Genomic DNA, 21106 nt, shown 5'->3' on the forward strand with positions numbered 1-21106 from the left:
GTCCCTCCCCGCGCCGCTCGCAGTGGTAGGGCCGGCAGCTCAAATTCCGAGAATTGGGCTCTGTTGATTCTTAGAACTGGGGTTCTTAGAAGTGGTGATGCAAGGAGTTTCTAGGAAAGCCCGGAGACCAGGTGATTGCTGCTTCTATTGCCGCGGCCGATTTTACCCTTTAATTCTCTCTCTCTCTTTTTTTTTTTTTTTCCTCCTCTCTCTTCCCTCCTCTCTCTCTCTCTCTCCCTCCTCTTTCCCTCCCTGCCCCGCTCTGGCGCCCAGCCGCCCCTATATATTTCTTACCCGTTTTTTTCCCCCCCCCCCCTCCTTTTTCCCTCGGCAGGTGCCCCGACGGCACTTTTAATCCACCGAAAAAAAAAAAAAAATTATTTTACCATCCCCTATTCCCCCCCCATCCCATTCTCCCCTTAATTTTTTTTTCCCTATTTTTTTTTTTTATTATTATAATAATTCCCTCTCCATACTAAATTAACGTGCTCCCTATTAAATTAACGCGGGGACACCCCCCAACCCTCTCCTTACACCCTTAATAGTAAAAAAAAAAATAAAAGAATAAAAAAAAAGGAAAGGGGGGGAAAAAAATAATAATAAAAAATCCCAGCCCCGGGCTGCCCTAACGGGGCCGGCTCCCGGAGGGGGGAGGTCCCCCTCGGTGGTCCCCATGGGGTCTCGGGGGGGTTTTGTCCCCCCGAGCGCTGCTGTCCCCATCCCCGTGTCCCCCGGGGGGGCCCGGCGGTGCCCCTGCACCTGCAGGCGGCCGCAGGACGGCGGCGAGCGCGGCCGCCGGGGAGCTCCGGGGTTTTTATTTTATATTTTATTTTATTTCCTTTCGGCGTCGGTTCTCGATGGCCGGAGCTCGGGCAGCGTGTCTTACATTTTATGTATCTTATTTATTATTATTTCTTATTCTTGTTCTTTCGCTTCTAGTGGCTGTCTCGCTCCCGGTCCCCGCGTGTGCGCCGTGTCGCGGCACCGGGCGGCTCGGCCCTCTCTCGGGGTGATTTTTTTTTTTTTCCTTCCCCCTTCTCGGAGGATTTTTTTTTTTTTTACCGCAGTACGAGCGGGGGGCTTTTTCCCCGCGTCCCCCCCCCACTCCCCTTTCGGCTCCCTACCGGCTTTTTTTTTTTTTTCTTTTTGCAACCTGTGGCGGGGCCGCGCCGGGATCTGTCAAAGCCCCCCGGGGGGGCGAGGAGCCGGGCGGGGACGGAGCGGACTTTGCGGCGTTTTTGTCGGCCCGGGGAAAAGAAGCGGCGGGGGGGGGGGGGGGGGGGGGGGGGAGAGGCGGCGGGGAGGCTCGGCCTCCCTCCCTCCTTCCCGGGGCTCGGTGGAAGGAACCGCGCCGGCCTCGACGGCGGCGGCACCCGCGCGGGGAGGCGGCGGGGAGGGGGAGAAGTGGCTCTGAAAATACCGCGCGGGGGGGGGGGGCTCCGATTTTTTTTTTTCCTCCTTCCAGCGATGCCGCCGCAAACAGCGGGGAGGAGGAGGGAAAGGGGCTGGGGGGGGGGGGGGGTCCTCCGGCCGCTCGGCGATGGGGTGCGCTTGTCGGGGTACGGGGGAGCCCCCCCCCGGTTGTGTGTCCCCCCCCCCCCCCTTTTCCCCGTGGCAGCCCTTTGCCGTGTGTTTACTACCGCGGCGGACTTGGCGCGGCGACAGGAGCTCGTAAATCTGCCGCCGGGAGCTGCGCGCCTGGCCCCCGGCCACACGGCTGTTCCTGGAGCGAGCCGCGCAAATCGCGCGCAGACCCCGCGCAACCGCCGCGCCCGGTCCGCGCCGCACCTCCCCCCACCCCCCCAAAAAAAAAAATTTTTTTTTAAAAATTTAAAAAAAAAACAGCATTTGGGGGATGGGAGAAAGCTCTTTCGGTGACGCGTGTTTCATTTTTATTTTATTATTATTATTATTATTTTTAATCCCCCCCCCTTAAAAAAAAAAAAAGGAAAACAAAACCGAAAAAGCCCAACTTTGTTGTGAAAACTTTTCGTGGTCGGGCGGCAGCGACCTCTCCCGGCCGTCCCCCCCCCCCCTTCTCTCTCTTTCCCCCCCTCCAGCTCTCCGCCTCGCCAGCCGGCCCCCCCCCCCCCCCCCCGCCCGTAGTTTGCAAAGTCACAGTATGAAATGTTATGAAATCGCCTCTTGGGAAGGAGGGAAACAGAAAGCAGGGCGTTTGTTTAGGGGAAAAAAAAAAAAAAAATCTGCGGCGGCCTCTCAGATGTGCCTAAAAAGCTGCCTTTGACCCCCTGTTGCATTTCCAGGGAAAGAGGCAAGTCGGGGCTTAAAATCACGGGTCAAAACCAACAAAAACAAAGCCCGCCTCGGTTAGTTTTTTCCACCGGCTTCGGTAGGCGCAGGATCGGTGCGAAGCGAGGCTGAGCCAGCCAGATGGGGCTCAGCACCGCGCGCTGCGTCGCTCCCGCATCTGTCCGGGGCCGAATTCTTCCCCACGGAGCTGGACGTGTCAGCAGGGCTGGGTACGGGATCGAGCCCTCCTTCGATCCGGGGCTGCGTATCGATTCCTGTCCGGAGGTTTCAGATGCTTTTAAAAAAAAAAATTATTTGCTGTATTGTTTTAAAGGTCAGCAGGATAAGTGCTTGAAGAACAAACGCAGGCTTCCACCTGCAGCCCCCTGGGTTGGGGGGGCTGCAGTTCAAAAATTGCTTAGAAAATATTTTAGGGCAGACCTCTCTTCTACCCTGTCTGTAGGTAGAGCTACGGAGGCGGAACCTGAGGTTCTGTTATTTTCTTCTGACGATGGGATTGCTGGTTTCAAAAAACCTTACGTTACAGATAGCAATTTTTTTGCCCCGTGAAACAAATCAGCTAGCCATCTAAAATATTCAAAGGGTGTCTAGCAATTTTCCAGAGGAATGGATTATTACATTGTTCCAGTAAGAAAAGACTTCATCTCCGAGCATTCAATTTTGACTGGCAAAACAGATCAAAGATCTCTTGGGATGCATTTCAATTCCAATTTCCAATCCCCCTCAGTTCTGCCTGTCTGAGTCAATATTCAGAAAGGAAGTGGAGGTTAACTAGTTAGTTATTATTGTGAAGGAAGAAGTTGGAATGAGAAGTGATTCTTACAAATCTCGCTTTAAAGAGGGGAGGAAGAAAAAAAAAATCTGTCAAAACTCTTTATGATACTTTTTAGACGTCCCTATTTGCAGCCCGGGGAGGACGTAAGCCTGCTGTCTGATGGGACAAAAATAACCCTAGCAGAAACATTAAGTTTTGAAAAACAAGGCTGGAAAAGCTCATAAAAATAATGTTGCTCAGACGCGTTTTAAGAGAAACAGAATTACATCGACAAAATTATATGTTTTCCAGGTTTGGTTGGGGTGTTTTATTTTCCAAGGGGAAAAATTGCTCCCGCAGCAAAGCTAACTGGTGCCATCTAGTGTCCTGTCTTCTCCTTCCTCCCCGGGCAGGGGCTGAGCCGGGAGGCTCGGGAGAGTGGGAACATGTTTATTAACACTCCTTTTTTAAAAAAAAGAAACAAATGCTTGCTAGCTAGGAGGAAGGTGGCAGAGGAAACTCCGGATGCCGCTGAACTTACTTAAGGAGCCTAATTGGAAACAACCGGGTGCTTATTAAAGTCGCTGACATTTCCATATGGAGCGCGCTCTGCATCTGGTCATGAAATCACATGTGAAAATCTTTCCAAGTTGTGGTGCTAATCTGCCCTTGAATTTCTGCCTAATTTAGGTTGTATTGTAAAGCCATGCTTCTTTTTTCTTTTTTTTCCTCTTCCACATCATCCCCCCCCCCGGAGGGGCTGAAGCTTTCAGCCACCAATGGCAGCAGCCTCAGGTTAATTTGTAGGCATGTTTTTTAGTAATAACACTGACGCTCTCCTCCAAAACCCATTACAAAGACAGGTGGTAAAACTTACTGAGGCGGTCCTGTGCTTTTAGCAGCAGGGGTGGATGTCGTCTTAATTTGCTGGAATACCCCATTAAAAATAAACTCTCCTTACAGAGTCTGTATGTGAGTGAAGTGAAGCTCTGACCTATAGGCGCGTTTCTCACGTGGAGGAACAAACTGTGCGGTGTTTGTCGTGGCTGAAAAAAACATTTCATGCCCGTTTTAGACCGTGTGAGGTAGTGTTTGGGCTGCAGACTCCACGAGAAGGGCTTTTACGGGTTCAGTTGGATCCCAAAATGTTGTTTTCAGGTTTCTGAGAAGTTTGTAAAATCTAAATTTGGTGAAAAGTTGCCTGCATGCTCGTAACCTCTCGTTCCGTTTTTATAGCGGCATGGGAGTCTATAAACAGGAGCCCTGTATGCTGAGTGCCTGTATTCTTTTCTAATCTATTTTTAAACCATTCTTCTGTTTGGCAAAAAGTGACACTTGGTTTCCATGTTTACAGCAGGCATTGGCAAACCTCAGGAGTTCACAGTTTGCAGTTCGGTTAGATGAATATCCAAAAGTTAGCATCTGACCAGTCAGCTTCTTCAGACTGCAAATTTAGACTGCAGATGTAGTCCTGCCTGTGTTTTTTTTTTTTTTTTTAATCCGTGCTAGGTCTTGGGTTCCCATTACAGCAGGGCACTGGCAGCCAAAAGACACACACACACCCCTGGCCCTTAAATCAGAGCAATTCAGGGCTGCTTCCAAAGCCCAGCAATCTCAGTGGAGCTTCACACCTAAAGCAGGGAGAGCTGTGGGAGTTGAGAGGGGGGGGCAAATCTGGGGCTGTGTTTTCTTTCTGCTCCTCCCCTCTTAATTTCTCCTGGCTGCTGTGCCCCCCTTGGCTTGCACACCAGGAACTCGTGAGGACGGTGGGCTAAACAAACACAGAGGTGTCTCTCCCCTGCCAGGGGACCCCCGACCTTCATTTATGTCTCACCCCAGCTAAGTGGGGTGCCGAAGCTGGTCCTTGCTGCCGCAATGAGCTGCGTCTCCCTATCAGCCCCAGGAGGACAGAGCTGGGGGGGTCGGTACAGGGTGGGGACAGCGGGACCCCTCCTCTGAGCCTGCCTGGGATGGGGACGCCCGGCCCCGGCTGCACCCTGCCGTCGGCTCGGCGCGGGGCTCGGCAGCGCGCGGCGTCAGTCCCTTGCTCCCTCGGCTTCAGCCGGGACGCGTCCCTGCCTTCCCTTGAAAAATTAATGTGCCAAATTGCTTGGGGTCATTGGAAATGCTGAAGGAGGCTTGGCTCCTCGCTTCCCAAGGGCACTCGCTGGCTCTGCCTCGTCGTCAGCTCTCGGCTACGTGAAGGGCAGGGGGAGTCTTCCTTAGTGGAAAACGTCGGAGGCAGCTCTGGCGTGCTCCCCCCGCTCTGCTTTTTCTTCTGCAAAGACCAAAACAATGCGGAGACTTGAGCTGGGCCAGCTTTCAAGGGCAATCCTTTTAAACCCTCTTTTGAAGTACAAACTATAAAGTTCCCTGCAGCGCTCAAGAAAATATGCAGTTTTCCTGGTTCCAAATGCTGATAATAAACCCGTCCGGATAATGTATTGCATTTCCTAGAAACATTTGTTTGCTGGCAGGAAATTGGATCAGATTGAAAGTTAGCAGAGACCACTCGATATAGCGAGTGCAATCCACTCACGGAAGGGTACGATGGAAAAAACTACAGGGCTCGCACTGGTGATGCTGCTTTTGATCTGTGCTGACACAGTGCGCTAGGACTTCTCTCCGTCTCTTCTTCGGTTATTATTAACCAAGCCACGTTTTGGCCTAGACGCCAACCAGAAGCTGCTAAATTAATAAAAACTGTGCTGTGACAGCCAAAGGACGCTTAGTGCCCCATGATTGTGTGACGTGGGGAAAGCCGAGCTGGGCGCTTGCATACCCCCAGCCCACAGCATCCTCTTCACGGTGGCTCACAGCACCCCTGACTGTGTCCCGGGTCCCCCCTTTGCGCCCCCCCCCCTTGCACCCCTTTTCCCTTTCTATGCCTCTGCTCCCTGTGCTGGACAAAGCGAGCATCCCCTCATGGGTTGGGGGGGGAAGCTGGCAGCGTGCTGGGTAGGCAGGGGGGTGCTTCCCCCTGGGGCTGGGCTGGAGGGGGGTGGCAGCATGGAGCTTCCCCTGGGCGGGCAGTTTCGGAGCTCTGTGTGGGATGAGGCTGTGGGGAAGAGAGACTTCACCCAGCCGCCCCTCCAGGGTGAGGTGAGGGAGTCAGCACTGCGGGCTCTGGAGCAGCACAGGGTGGAGGGGTAGGAGAGCCGAGCTCAGGGGGGTGAGTGGTGCCCCCACCCAGGTTGTGCACGGTGGGGGGAGAGGGGCAGGATGAGGGGTATCCCCCATGCGAAGAGGGTAGGGGAGGAAGGAGTCTCCCCTCTGCACAGGGTCGTGGGAGGATGGATGGAAAGGGATTCCCTATAAACGGGGGAGTGGATGGCTGGAGGGATTTCCCTGTGAATGGCAGGAAGATGGATGGGGGGTGGTTCCCAGCTTCTCCCCCCCTCTTCCTGTGCCTGTGGCCGGGAACAGCTGCAGGGGTCTCCCCTTTTCATGGGGTGGAGCTGGGGGGGTTCCCCCACCCGTGGGCACTCCTTCCCTGTGCCCACTGTGCTGGCCCCAGGGAGGACAGTGCTGGCCCTGGGCTCCCTTCCAGGAATGGTTTTTCTCGGGGAGGTGCCGGCAGGGAAGGGCCGTTCCCTGAACCGCTGGGGCAGACCCATTGCCTTCCTGGAAGGCAGCAGCGGTGACAGTCCCATGTGGCCACCCCCGAAATGGGCCCCGACCTTCCTCTCCGGGCACAGCAAGCCCCGGCGTGCAGCCCCGAGCACTGCCACTGGCCCCCACCTGCGAGGTACCGGGCAGGAAAACTTGGGGGGGGGACACTGGGATGATGTTTTGAACCTAACCGAGCCTGGGGGCACATCCTGGGCTGAAGAGGGGTGTGGGTGGAGAGGGTCGTGCTTGCCCATGGTGGTCTTCCCTGGTTCCTCACCGCTGTCCCCGTCTCTGCTGTTCTCCTCCCCGAGCATCCTCCCTGGGGTGCTGAGCTGGTGCTGTGCAGCGGCCGGGAGGGGCAGGGTTAACGCGGCTCGGCTCGGAGGGGAAGGAAGGTCCCTCTCCCTTGTGCTGCCCACATCCTGCAGCCGCAGGGCTTGGGATGCACCTGCCCGGGTCCCGTACCCCGCAGCACTGCGCTGGGGAGAGGCGATTTGGGGAAGGGGCTGAGCGGGGTCCGGCGGTGGGAGAGGAGCGGGGTGTCCCCACAGCCAGCAGTGCTGCGGCCTCGCTGTGGGTAAGGGAATTCGGTGACAGCAGCAGTGTCTCACGTGATGCTCACGGGCACAGAGTTCATCTTGCAGTTTGTTGGTTTATAGACGGGTCAGTCCTGATGGCTGTGACACCGGGGTGAGCCACCGGGAGCCCGGCCGAGGTCGGGATGCGACCCGGCCGCCCTAAATACGGCCGTCTGCTGGTATGGAAGCACGGATGCGTGCCGGGCTGCTTGCAGAGCGCCGCGAGTCCCTGGGCTTTCGCTTGCTGGTAGCGAGCGGCTGGCAGTGAGCAAGTACAGAAAGGTCAGAGTCTGCAATATTTGGGAAATGAGTCACTTTGTGTGTGTGGTAGAGTTTGAAGATAGCCAGGCTCAGAGCAGGTCTAGAAGATTTGCATTTTATGGCCGGGATAGGGCTGTAAGACACCCTTCTGGGCTTTGCATGCAACACCATGCCTTAAATAACTCCTCTTCTTTCCCACCCCAAGGTCTCTGGGGCTTGGGGTCCAGACCCACGTGTCAGCTGTGAGGGAGAGGGCAGGGGACACTCGTCCTCGCAGGGCTGGATGCGCTCCGCGCAGGTTTTGGCAATCCTACTGGATCCCTTTGCATTTTGGGGTCAGCCCTAAAAATAGCATGGTAAGGTTTTGGGGTTTGTTGGTTCACTTACTCATTGCACTTCCTGTTCCTGCTGGGGCGCCTGCTGGGGACCTTCCTCCTGGTTGGTGCCAGGTCAGCTGTGTTTGTTGTTTTTTAGTCAATTTGGAGGTAGCAGCATGAGTTCTGGCAGTGAGCTCCTGGGTTTCCTTGCCCTGCTGCCCCAGCTGCGTTGCCCGCGAAGCCAGCTGCTGGAGACAAAGCTTGCGGTTTGGGGGAAGGCTTTTCCAGCAGCCAGAGGAAGGCGTTTGTTTTGGGTCCCCTTCCGTCTCCGCCACCGACTTCCTATGTGATCCCGGCCAAGTCGCTTTGTTTGGTTCTTGACGTCCGCATCCTCCCGGGTCTGTTTGGCAGCGCCATCCAGCGCGCTTGTGCTGGTGTCTGGGGCGTGTTGGTGTCCCGAGAAGGGCGATAGCTGCTTGGAGGGCCACATTCAGGCTCTTTCCAGGTTTCCGAGCGGAGTGGCGGCAGGTGTTTGTTAAGTCATACCTGATAACGAGGTGCTGGGAATATGACATTGGTCTTGGATGTGGCGCTGCCCGGGAATTCGGTCTTGGCAGGGGAGAGCTATCCCCGAAAGAAGTGGTGAGAAAATTCTCACTCGACTTCCCTTCCCCACCTGCCTTCAAGTTCCTGAGTCATGGAAATGAAAATCTCCTTGGCATACGCCCATGGTTTGGGCTAGAGGGTGTGGAAGAAGCTATGACTGGATTCTCAAAGCCTGTGGTTGTGATAAGAACGTACTGTACCGGAAGAAACAAATGTTAACCTTACTGGAGAGTGGAAGGTTTGTTATCTCTAGCTTTTATCCCACTGATACTCGAGGGAAACAGCAAGCTTGTGCGCTGCCACGGCCAATTCATAATTATCAGCTAACGTGGTGTTTGTTTTCTTCTGCTTTATTTATAGGTTTGAAAGAAACTTTTGGACTGTGAATTGAGGCATTGGGTATGTAAATTTAAATTTTGTGCTTCCCTCCCCCCTTCCCTTTAAAGTGTTGAATGAAATGTTTCATTAGACCCAGCTGGGAGTTGTTTTCAGGAGAGCAGCTGCTCTGTGGAAAATGCTGTACGTTCGCATGCCGCTGGGGAAGGAGGAGGAGGCAGGGCTGCGGGAAGGGGCTGGTCACTGGGGAGCGTGCTGCTGAAAATGCACGATCCGGCCCAAACCTGGGGCGGGGGGGGATGCAGACTGCCCTGAGAGGCCGGTGCCAGGGACGTCTCTGAGATGGGTCAATGGGTGTCGTGCTAGGAGAAGGCTTTGTGTGCCTTGACTAACCCAAGCCTTCCTCGCTGGGACGGACCGGGCCGCGGTGTGGGTAGCAGCCTGGCAGGTTGGATGGGTTCTGCTCCTCGCTGCCACCATCCATCCATTGGGAAACCATGGACAGGTCTTCTCCAGGGTGGCCACCTGATAGCAAGGAAGTAGTTCGGTGGTGGGTGAGGGTTGGTGAAATCAGTCAGCTCCAGCTGGGACCTCTGAGGCCTGTTTTGGTTCCGTGGCTGGGTTCGCAGCCAGCAGCTGAGGCGGGTGGCTGCCCAGGAAGGATCTGAAGGCTGGCAAGCCGTGCTGGGAGCTTCTTGGGGATGAACCTGAGGAGCAGCGGTGGTGGTGGGAGGAGTGGGCTGGGGTGGAGCCGCCATGGGCGAGGCAAGGAGAAAGAAGAGCCGGTTAGCTAATCCTCAGGAGGGTCTGGTCGCCTTCGCTCGCCAGCTGGCTGGGTGGGACTGAGGCATGCCAGGTCTTGCTGTTGGCCAAGAGACCTCACCAGGAGACCTGGCAGGCACTTGGCATGGTGCGGGGCTGTTTGTCCCAGCACCGAGGAGCTGATGCCGTCCCGTCCTGGCCACCTGAAGGCATCCCAGAGCAGCAGCTGCCTCCCCGCTGAGGTTGGGTGCTCTCCTGGCCGCGTCTCCATTCCCGTCCTTCTCCCGCTTGTGTTTCGGGCAGACTCAAGATGGCCTCGCCGGCAGACAGCTGCATCCAGTTCACCCGCCACGCGAGTGATGTCCTCCTCAATCTCAACCGCCTTAGAAGCCGGGATATCCTGACTGACGTCGTCATCATCGTGAACCGGGAGCAGTTCAGAGCCCACAAAACAGTCCTGATGGCCTGCAGGTGAGAGCACCTCCCGCTTCTGGCCACCTGCGCCGCTGCTGCGTCCCCAGGGAGGCTTGTGGGTTTTACGGGCAGGGAAACTGAGGCAGAGAAGCAGAATAGAAACAGGCTGCCAAGCGATTAGCACCAATAAAGGGATTACTGAGACCTTCCATCTCCAGCACGGAGCCCACATGCAGCCCATGGGGACGAGCAGGAGCACAGCGGACGTGGGGCATCTCTGAAGGCAGGGCACAAATGCTGTGTGGGACAGGACAGGACTGGATGCTGCTGGGGTGAGCGAGTCCTCTGTGACCGTGGTGTCCCCTGCCGCTGCTATTTTTAGAGCTATTCCTCCCAGGCTTCTGGCTGCACCCACCTCTGTGGATTTTCAAGCCTGGTTGGGTCTGAAATCTCTTCCCAGGTCCAGGATTGCTTCCTAGTGACCTCTAATTAACATCCCACCACTGCCTAGCTGCATTAACTGCGGATGCCTTTCAGGGTTTCCTGCTGACAAGATGTAAAGATACGGAAAAACAAGGATTTGACTGCTAAGACATCTGAAAAATATTTTATCAACATTTCCTTTTTTTTTTTTTCTTTTCCTCCTTGTTAAAGAGTGAGCATGGATGCCCCAAGAGGCTTCTGAAAGAATTGAGTCACAGTGGGAAGGGGGTGGTGGTAAGAACAACCGAAAAAGGTGAATTTCTAAACCAAGGCAGTGGGGAGTTGTTGAGCAGGTGAGATCTAAAAGCAGGCTGTGCCGGTTGGTAAAAGTGCAGCGCAGAAGACGCTTACTAAGCTAGGAAACCAAGCTTGATAATAAGGGGGAAGCTCAGGGAATACTGTAATTGCCTCCTTCTCCTCCTTCCTTATCACGCGCAAAACTCCGTGAGCTAAGGGATTTCAGGTAAATTCTCCTTTCTTCCTCTGAATCGTCGTAACACTCATCTTCCCTCTGCCTCCTCTCTGCAGTGGCCTCTTCTACAGCATCTTCACTGACCAGCTCAAGTGCAACTTGAATGTCATCAACCTAGACCCTGAAATTAACCCCGAGGGGTTTTGCATCCTCTTAGACTTCATGTACACATCCCGCCTGAACCTGCGGGAGAACAATATCATGGCTGTGATGGCCACAGCACTGTACCTGCAGATGGAGCATGTGGTTGATACTTGCCGAAGGTTTGTCAAATCTAGGTGAGCGCCTTAAGTGAACTTTGGAGATCCTGGCATGGTGTGTTTGGGTGGGAGGGGGGGGACTTGTCTAAGCGTCTGCAAGCTTATCCTTACGTGCTGAAAATGACTGCATCTCTTCCTTTTTGCCTGATTCCAGTGAAGCTGAGATGGTGTCTGCTGTGAAGACCCCAAGGGAAGAGTTTTTGGCTGGCCGGATGCTGAGCCACCCAGAGGTGATGGCTTACCGGAGCAGAGACGTCTCGGAGAACAGCATGCCTCTCCAGAACGGGTCCCTCTGCAACGGGAGGGCTTTTGCACCTGGCTTGTTCAACAGTTTGTCTGGATCCTCCATTCCCTACCCCGGGTACAGCCCTCTCCCTCTAAATGGCTTCCTTGTGGATGACGAGTTGCGGGAGATGAGGATGCCTCTCTCCGAAGTCTCGAGGGCAGGTGCCTTCCCCAAGGAGAGGATCCTGCCGTGCGACAGCTCCAGGACGATCCCCACCGAGTACATGAGAACCATCACCGACATCTCGGCCAACATGTGCCACGCCACCATCTACGCTCCGAAAGAAGGCGCTGCTGAAGAAGCCAGGAGCGACATGCACTACGGCGTAGCCTCTGGCCCCAAACCTGTCGTCCCCTCGATCCGGAACAATCCCTACTTCTCATGCGACAAAGTGGCCAAAGAGGAGGAGCGGACCTCTTCAGAGGATGAGATCAGCCAGCACTTTGAGCCCACCAACACCCCCCTGGACCGCAAGGGACTTATCAGCCCCCAGAGCCCCCAGAAGTCAGACTGTCAGCCCAACTCGCCGACCGAGTCCAGCAGCAGCAAGAACGCCCGCATCAGTCAGAACTCCAACTCCCTCTTCACCAAGAGCCCCACAGACCCCAAAGCCTGCAACTGGAAGAAGTACAAGTTCATCGTCCTCAACTCTCTGAATCAGAACACCAAGCAAGACAGTGCTGACCAGAATGAGATGGGAACCCTCTCTCCTCGCACCTACATGCCCATGTCCACCTGCCAGCAGTCCATGGAACCGGAGCATCTCAACGTGCAATCCCCCACCAAGATGAGTGTGAACGGAGAAGACTCCAATATCCCCCAAGCGAGCAGACTCAACAACATTGTTAACAGGTGAGAAGATGTCCCCGGGGAGACAGGACTCCCTGTGTTGTTGGTGAGGGTTTGGAAGTGTGTGAAATAGATGTAGCGTTGCGCTGGGGTGTCCGGCCGCGGGCAGGTGGAAACCTCTGCACGTGGTGAAGCGCTGCCAGTGACGTCGGCTGAATGCTAGCCATCCCCACGGTAGTGGTGCCAGCCCGGCCTGGTGGTGGAACTGGGAACACTGGGTCAGGAATTCCTGGCTCGCTTCAGCAGCTCTGGATGGTTTCTGGAGCCTGGATTCGTCGAGCCTGGTTTTCACCCTGTGCCTAAAGCTTTTGGTTGGCTTTAGGTGCTGGAAGGGCCAAACTAGTGTGGAACAGTGTGCTGTCCCCTGGACCTGGATGTTCCTAGAGAGCTTTGAGGTCATTTTGTGATGGGCATCTGAAGGATGTGGCTCAGGGACCTGTTGTTGATCAGGGCTATGCTGTGCATCTCACCGCAAAGGTCTCCCCGTAAAACGTGGATGTTCCTCGTGTCTGGAAGGGTGCAAACATCAAGGGCCCAGTAGCTCAAGCACAGCAAGAGCCTTCTCACGGCTGTGTGCGTTGCTGTCCTTCCACAGGTCCCGGGATGGGTCCCCTCGGAGCAGCGAAGGACAGTCCCCGCTGTACATGCATTCGTCCAAGTGCAGCTCCTGCGGCTGCCAGTCCCCGCAACATGCTGAGATGTGCCTTCATACCCCTGGCTCAGCCTTTGGAGAGGAGATGGGGGAAACCCAATCTGAATACTCTGACTCCAGCTGCGGTGAGTCTTGCATCCCTGCTCGCCTTTTTTCAAAGGGCAGGCGAGGGGGCTGTGCGCTCTGGGGACCCGTCCACCCGGTGCCCTTCATCCAAAGGGCATCAGACCCATCTCAGGTGCTGGCAGATCCCAAGGTGCTTTACCCTTTTAGCTGGCTGAGCAGCTGTGCACATGCATGTGAGATGCACACACGTGGGAATTGCTTCCATCCTCCCCTTCCCCAGACACCTTGTGCGGGGAGTTAGTCACCTGCTGCCAGCTTGGCAGCTCAGGACAGGAAGCAAAGCGCACCCCACCCCGCCAGAACCACACGAGAACAAGCTTGGCAGATGTAATGACCCTAATGGGGATTGGGCAAGCTGGTGTGTCTCATGCATCCGTCATGGTGTCTTCATTATCAGGGAGCCCAATGTGCACATCTGGAGAAACGCAGATAATGAGGCTTGCAATCTCGTTGCAAAACTCCACAAGCCCAGAGACGAGTATCTGTGCGCTGATCTGCCTGTAGCTCAGGGAGGGGGAATGCAGGATTGCCACTGTGGTGTGCGCAGACGTCCACAGAGGGAGCCAGGTGTGATGCTCAACAGCGTTGAAGAGTTAAGCCAGGGGGACCTGCCTGCCTCTTCAGATGATGGCAGTCTTCCCATGTAGACATCTGTACCCATAAAGGTTTGCACCTCTAAAGGTGCTGGAGGTCCAGAACTGAGCATCCCTCCTTCAGAGGACGCCTGATAATTTGGGTGCCTTTGTGGACCTCTCTGGAAGATGCCCAGGTGAGCTGCCTGGCTTCTCAGAAGCAGCTTTGTAGAAGCGGTAGCTGGTATCACGCTGAAGGAGAGGTGGCTCGTGTTGCCTTTTCTCTCTCAAGCCACGCACGTTGATACTGTGTGCGTGAGAAGGCTGGGGAGGTCATGGCGTGGCTGACCACAGATACATCTGGGCCTCCCTCCTTGTTCCAACACTCGCTCTGCCTTCCCCTCCCTACCTCCCCAAGCCGTACACGGGCCCATTTTGGCGCTGGCCGCGCAGTGCCCGTCGCATCCATCTCATCGCCCCCCCTCTCTGCCCTCCCAGAGAACGGAGCCTTCTTCTGCAACGAGTGCGACTGCCGGTTCTCCGAGGAGGCCTCCCTCAAGAGACACTCTCTGCAAGTCCACAGCGACAAGCCCTACAAGTGTGACCGCTGCCAGGCCTCCTTCCGCTACAAGGGGAACCTCGCCAGCCACAAAACCGTCCACACAGGTACGGCGACGTCCTGGGGGGGGCTGCCAGGGTCTGGGCTGCGACTCCACGAGTGCTGAGCTCATTTACTGTAAAGCCTTGGGCTTTTCTAAAGGCCGCTTGCACAACGCGTGGCTGGGAGCAGATGTGTGGCCGCCAGGTCACTTAGTGGTAGATTCAAAAGAACAGAAAAAAAATCATTTAGGGAAAAAAATCTGTTTTGTTTTGTTAGTTTTTTTTTTTTTCCTACATCCTAGAAATCCAGATCATATCTAGCCTGGCAGAAAGTCTGCTGATGGGAAAATCTGTGAGCGGATGGGCTCTGTGAATCAGCACAATGAAAGCTGAGAAAGGAAAGGGATATTAAGGGTTTAGTCATTTGCTGACAAACCTGGGGATTTTTTTTTTTCTTCGTGCTTTTATTAATGCCTAGCATGTCAACAGCCGGCTCCCTGGCTGGGGAAGGGAAGTGCGTGCTGCTGGGCCGTAAAGACACCATCCCACAGCCCCAGCTGAGCTCCACGTGGCCCGCAGGGGTGACCAGGGTGACACAAGCACCAGGGCATGGTTTGAGGGTGTGGGGCTCAAAGTCCTCTGGCCCCCCAGGTCCTCTGCATACACCAGGCAGGAGCAGATTTGCTCTTGAATCAAAAACAAAAGAAAAAGGCAGGAAGGAATAGGCGATGGCTGTGCCCGCTCCCAGTTGAGCTCATCTTAAAGCATCCTGAAGAAGCTGGTTAAAACATTTTTGCAGCTCCCCCCAGCCATGTGAAAGCCAGCCAGGACCGACAGCGGTAATCATAACTGAATAATGAACGGGAGCTGGGCTGCTGGGCCTCGGCTTTCTGCTCTCCCAGCTCTTCTCGAACATCCAAAGAGGCAATGAACAGCCGGGACAGCATGTGCAGGGAGCTCAGGGGGAGCCAGGCGGCTCTGGGTGGCTTACTCAGGGCCACAGGGACATCTGGGGCACCAGCCAGGGGGAGGGGTGTCATCGGCTTTCACTGCGAGGCTTTCTCTTTTGCTCCAAAGGCTGCAGCTCCCAACCCGAAAAGTACAACAGTGGATTAATTCTGCTCCACAGAGGAGCAAGGCTGCTCCTGCCCAGGGTCCCCTTCCTAAAATACCCGTTTGCTGTGGCTCTCTCCAGCAGGGATGGGAGCCAGAGCCGGTGCAGCATGCTGTGGGGTTGGGTGTGCAAAAAGGCTGTGGTTCGGGGAGCGCTGGGGCTGGTGACTGCGGAGCCCACTGGTATTTACGCCTTGCCCTTTTTGTTGGTCTCTGCAGGAGAAAAACCGTACCGCTGCAACATCTGCGGGGCACAGTTCAACCGGCCGGCCAACCTGAAAACCCACACACGCATCCACTCCGGAGAGAAACCCTACAAGTGCGAGACCTGCGGGGCCAGATTCGTCCAGGTGTGTGTGACCTCTGGGACCCGCAGTGCCCGGGGCAGGGGACACGGCCGGGGTCCTGCCTGAGACCTGGGATGCTGTGAGGGGGCTGAGGGGCCATGCTCGCTGCCTTGGGCAGCTTTTCCTGTGTGATTAGGGGATAAACAGGGGCTTTGAGGTCTGTGGGGACCAGTTTGCTGGCTTAGTAGGAAACTTGGTTTCTGCCGTTTGCTATTAAGGATCGGAGAGATCAAACCTCAGACACGCATGGTCCTGGATCCCTGCTAGAATCCATATACAAGTAAATACATAAAATAAGCTGCTGGGAGCTCTAACCTGGAACCTCTTCCCCGCAGGTGGCCCACCTCCGTGCTCACGTGCTCATCCACACCGGGGAGAAGCCGTACCCCTGCGAGATCTGCGGCACGCGCTTCCGGCACCTGCAGACCCTCAAAAGCCACCTTCGAATCCACACGGGAGAGAAACCGTACCATGTGAGTGACCCTGCTTTCTTGAGGGGCTCTCAGCTCGGGGGGTATGCTGCCAAACCCAAGGAGGGGGTGGGAAGACACCCCAGTGCCCTTCACCAGCCTCTGCTCCGTGTGTCCTGTCCCCGTGTTGTGTGTTAGCCACATGCAGCCCAGGCTGGGCACATCTGAGCTGCTCTCCTTTTCTTCCGCCTCTTCTGGAAGAAGGTCACACTTCTCCAAATAGCTGCAGCTTAAATTACAGCTTCCTGCGGTGCATGGGGATGGGGCAGAGGAGCAGGCAGCCTCACGGGTGCTGATGGTACCCCACCCTGCCTTGCTGCAGCCCTGGGGCTCTCGGCTCTTTGCTGAGGCTTTTTTATCTGCTAGGGAGGGAACCAGAGCAAGGACTGTCATCCAGACGTCCCTCTGGAGCTACCCTCTTGGCAGGGGTCAAAAGCAGCTCCCAAAATAGCCCTGTAGCCACTTCGAGCATTTGGATTAGCAGCTTGTTGGTGCGTCCATCAAGAGCCCGGGTCACATCCTGAGGGACCTTTGTACGTCCCATAAATCGAGGTGTGCTGTGGAGAGCCTGGCATGCAGCGTGTGACCCCAGTAGAGGTGCCCGAGCTGTGGGGATGGAGCAATAGGGTGCAGGGACAAGGTCTGGGGACTCAGCAGCCTCCCTGCTGCTTTCCCCCCATGCCTCCACTTCCCCAGTGCCATCTGTGCAATGGGTGCAGCGTGCCCAGGTAGCTGGGGGAGGACAGGATTTTGCTGTGGTCGTACTGCTTGGCCACCGCCTCCAAGGGAAGGACGTGTCCCCTGATCTGATTTTTGATGCCCTGCACCTCTGCCTCTCGCCCCACAGTGTGAGAAGTGCAACCTGCACTTCCGCCACAAAAGCCAGCTGCGGCTCCACCTGCGGCAGAAGCACGGGGCCATCACCAACACCAAGGTGCAGTACCGCATCTCGGCGAGCGAGGTGCCTCCGGAGCTCCCCAAGGCTTGCTGAAGGCCGAGGATTTCCCAGGAGGAGGTCGGGGGGGAAGCTGTCCAAAGGATACTTGCAACACTTTAAAAGAGGAGAGGAATTAAAAAAAAAAAAAAATTCATCACATGATGGAGTGCCTCTAAACCCATAGTGCAGATAGGTGGAAAAACATTAGAAACAAAACGAGACAAAAAAAAATACACGGGTTTTATTTTTCCCAGTTATGTGAAACTAAAAGAAAGATAAAGTTATTCAGATCTTATTGTATATAAAACATAAAAATAAAAATAGTCATTTTAAATGTCTGTGCAGTGGAGTGTTAATAAACTCTGGAGTCTAACCTTCACAGCCTTTGCCGTTTGAAGATGAGGAATGTAATGTTGATTTATGGGAACAGATTTTTTCTTTTGTATGCAAAATGTGTGTTCTTTTAAAGAGAAAGTATGCTATTAAAGAGAGGGCTTTAACTTTTTTAACCAAAGGTGAAGGAATCTATGGCAGAGTTGTAAATATATATAGATATAAATATATAAATATATATATAAAATAAATATATATAGACCTTTAAAAAAGCTATATTAAAAATATATAAAATGCATTAAAGGCTCAGTTGGACTCTGCAGGCAGAAGCCACTCTGAGAATCTTTATTATGATAGAGCACTTAACGAGATATTTTAAAGTATTGCATCTGTACAAGTAAGAAAATATTTTGTCTAAATGCATCAGTGTATTTGTATTTTTTTGCAAGTGAAGGTTTACAATTTACAAAAAAAGTGTGTATTAAACCAACAAAGCTGCAGAAGGAATTTAAAATAATAATAAAGTGTAATTTTTTTTGTTCTAGTTCTCAGTCTGTATATATGTAAAATGTGGTTTCGCACGGTGCCTTTCTTTTCAATGGAAGTTTTCAATGTATGGACTATATTGAGCTCAGTTTCTTCTTCAAGGTACAGCCTGATGTTGCAAAAGGAGTTTTGGTGGAACTCTCTATCGGGGAATGTTTTTTTTTTTTGTTTGTTTGTTTTGTTTGTTTTTTTTTTTCAGTCTTATTTTACATGCTTGTGTTATAAACAATCTCGGGAGACAGGGTTTGGGCTGTGTCTAAACTGCATTAATGCGTTCTGTAAAATATAGCTGTACAAATAAAAGAATAAAATGAAGAAAAGTGAAGCACGGTGCGGTGAGAGGTCTCTTCTTACCCCTCCTCCTCGTGGAGCACCCTGAGCCCCAGATGCTGTCCCCGAAGGGGCTGAGCAGCTCCCTGGGACGGGTCCCGCGGAGGTGGCTTCTGGCATGGCCTTGGAGCAAGGTCCCCGGGTCCTGGTGGGCACCGTCCCCCTGTGCCACCTCCGGGGGATTCTGTGCGTTTGCAGCCATAAGCTGGCAGAGGGAAGGCAGAGCCCGCTCCCAGGTGGCTGAGGCATTTGTTTGGATTTCCTGGAAACCTGTGCGATTGCCAGGGTGGCTCGGGGAAGGGGGCCGCTGGTTCAGCTCCTTGCACAACATTTCGGTGGAGCCGGGTCGCTGACCTCCTCCAGGAAGAGGCTGGCCCGCAGCACCGGGCTTCCAGCCCCGCGGCCTGGTGCCAGGATCGGGGAGCCCTCCCCGCTGCTCCTGCCTTTGGTCCGTGTTCTGGGGGGGTGTGAAGCCACGGGGGGACCTGGGCTTCGGGAAGCTGGGATTCTCCAGAGCAAGAGCTCGGTGCGAGCACACGGCAGCAACGTGGGCACAGCTGGCTGCAGAAAACCGGCCTCAGAGCTGCATGAGCAGCACCGTCTGTGCCGGAGCAGGGCCCCTGCTCCTTGTGGCCTGGGTGGGCTCGGGGTCTGAGCTGGGTGCAGCTCATCTTTGGGTTTCCTTCACTTAATTCCTGGCCAGTTTTGGGGGGCAGGGCTGGGGGGGAGTGATTCACAGAGGAGGATTTTGAAACGCCAACGGGAAGGGGAGGTCCTGGCTGTGAGCGCTGAGGAGGAGCTGCAGGGAGCAGGGAGGATGTGCCACGGGACACAGGGCGCTGAGACGAGCAGGGCCCGGGAGGGAAATGGCAAGATGGGGGCAAGCCAGCGTGCAGGGCACTCCTCATTTCCCAGTGCCCAGGGTCTGCCGGCAGGTGAAGATATAACTCCAGGAGAGCAAGGGCTGAGCAGCCTCTGCCTCCTCCTGAGGCCAGCCTCGGCCAGCTGCAGGACCTCAAACCCACAACCTCTCCCCGAGTGCTATCCCCATTTGACAAGTATTAGGTTTCTCCCCTCTCCGTTGGGATCTGACTGCCTTTGAGGCCACTACCTTTCAGGCCGCCGCAGCTGGCACTTTTGGAAGCTGCTTTGCCCGGACGAGCAGGCTGCGTGTCCGCGCCCTCCATTCCCCATTGAGCCGCACAGCTGCGTTTGCAAAATAAATACTGTATTTTCCTGGAGCATGGCTGAGTTTCCTTCCTGGGACAGATTTTGTGTGTTTGTTTTCTTTTTTATAGCGATGATGTCACGGCTTTTCCAGGCAGCTATGCCGAAGCGATCGCAATCTCTCTCCCTCTCTGTCCGGGGGGCAGAGGTCCGCAGGCAGCTGGCACGGCCAGCCCGTGCCGGTGAGCTTTGCTCCGCATGTGCCGTGTTTGTAGAGGCAAGGGAGCAGTCAGACAGCTCTGCACGGCATGTTTTAGGGCTGCCGAGCCTGCAAAGGGTGACCTGGTACTGCCTGCCCGTGTCGGTGCCACTGGGTCAGTTGAAAACCCAGCTCCAGATAGGGGGGTTGGTTCCTCCCAGCCTCAGAAGGGCAGGCAGCAGCGAACTGACAAGCTGGCCGCTTTCCAGGAAGGTTCCCGGAATATGTTGGAGCAGCTCCTTTGATATCCATCTCCCCCTCCTCCCACACGGAGGCAAGCCCAAAACACTGGGATGTGGTCGTGTTTCCCTTCAGATTTCTTCAGCACCGAAAAACATTTCCCACGCCGCCGACACCTGCCTCATTTCACTTCCCAGCACAGGCTCTGGGGCAACCCTGTGGAGAAATGGGGATTGGAGTTTCCTCGGGCTGAGCACTTTTCGGGGTCGCCAGCAGCGATGCGGCAAGGTGCTGGGGCTCAGCTGGTGCTGCACTCACCCATTTATCCCCTAGTCCTCGGGTTGGTGCTGAAAAACTCGTGCTGACACTGAAGCACGGAAGGTTTAAATGCAGGCAGCGCAGCTGGCACTTCCCAAAATGTGGAAACGTGCACAGCCGGGCCCTTTGCACCATCGCTGCTGGCAGCACCGCCGCCTGCGCCCAGCACCGGGGGGGGCCCCGCTGCCTTCTGCCGGGTGCCCACGAGAGGGCGGGCGAGGATGGAGTTTGGGAAGGATCCCGGCAGTAACCGAGCCGCAGGAATAAATGAACAAAGACAGAGATGAGAATTAGAAATAAATTTAAAAATAAAAACTAATAAAAATAATACACAAAATAAATCAATAAAACCTCTATTTTATTAACCAGAGCCTCTATTATTTCATATTTGCGTGTGCTCACCCATCATCTGTATCCATCATCTCTTGCCTTGATCACTGAGAAATAAAAAACTATCCAGGCAACTGGGAGACCCCAGTTCTCATGGGTTTGCACCCAAATCCTACTGCAGAAACTGCTTTTTATCCAGAGACCTCTCAGCGCAAGCATCCCCCCAGCCCTCTCAGCCTACCTTCGTGGGGAGTGTGGCCCTTCCTGGGCTAAAAGCCACGAGCTCTGCGTGACGCCCGCAGCAAGGGAATTGCAGTCAGCGCACAGGGACGTGACCCAGCACACTGAGGCCTGGAGACCATCACCAGAAATGGTGTGCACAGACAAGCAATAAAACATGATCTCAGTTCATACTCGTGCCCAGGCACAGAGGCATTTTATCTCAACTACTTCTTAAAGACTCTTTTTTTTTTTTTTTTTTCCCACATGAGGGAGTAAGAGAATTTCTTGACCTTGCATGTTGCCCATCCCTGTGAGAAGCAGAAGGGGCAGCCTGCCACTTTGT

At 54.6% G+C, this 21106-nt stretch overlaps 1 protein-coding gene across 1 annotated transcript; it reads left to right on the forward strand.

The window, feature by feature from the left end:
- Nucleotides 1-13: 13 nt before the first annotated feature.
- On the forward strand, nt 14-18282 carry BCL6 (BCL6 transcription repressor). Its single transcript, XM_083848048.1, has 10 exons — nt 14-131; nt 8760-8798; nt 9801-9968; nt 10923-11144; nt 11281-12264; nt 12857-13038; nt 14110-14277; nt 15544-15674; nt 16007-16144; nt 16989-18282. The coding sequence occupies exons 3-10, from the start codon at nt 9808-9810 to the stop codon at nt 17130-17132; spliced, it is 2130 nt and encodes a 709-aa protein (XP_083704174.1). The 5' UTR covers nt 14-131; nt 8760-8798; nt 9801-9807; the 3' UTR covers nt 17133-18282.
- Nucleotides 18283-21106: the final 2824 nt, after the last annotated feature.

This window comes from Anser anser, assembly GCF_964211835.1.
Source record: "Anser anser genome assembly, chromosome: 9".
Classification (NCBI taxonomy): Eukaryota; Metazoa; Chordata; class Aves; order Anseriformes; family Anatidae; genus Anser; species Anser anser.

What these genes read in the sequence shown, in the direction of transcription:
- BCL6 (XM_083848048.1), top strand. Translation starts at nt 9,808, where the DNA reads ATGGCCTCGCCGGCAGACAGCTGCATCCAGTTCACCCGCCACGCGAGT. An exon ending in GCGGGGCCAGATTCGTCCAG is followed by an intron (nt 15,675 to 16,006) that starts GTGTGTGTGACC and finishes TCTTCCCCGCAG; the next exon opens with GTGGCCCACCTCCGTGCTCA. An exon ending in CGGGAGAGAAACCGTACCAT is followed by an intron (nt 16,145 to 16,988) that starts GTGAGTGACCCT and finishes CTCGCCCCACAG; the next exon opens with TGTGAGAAGTGCAACCTGCA.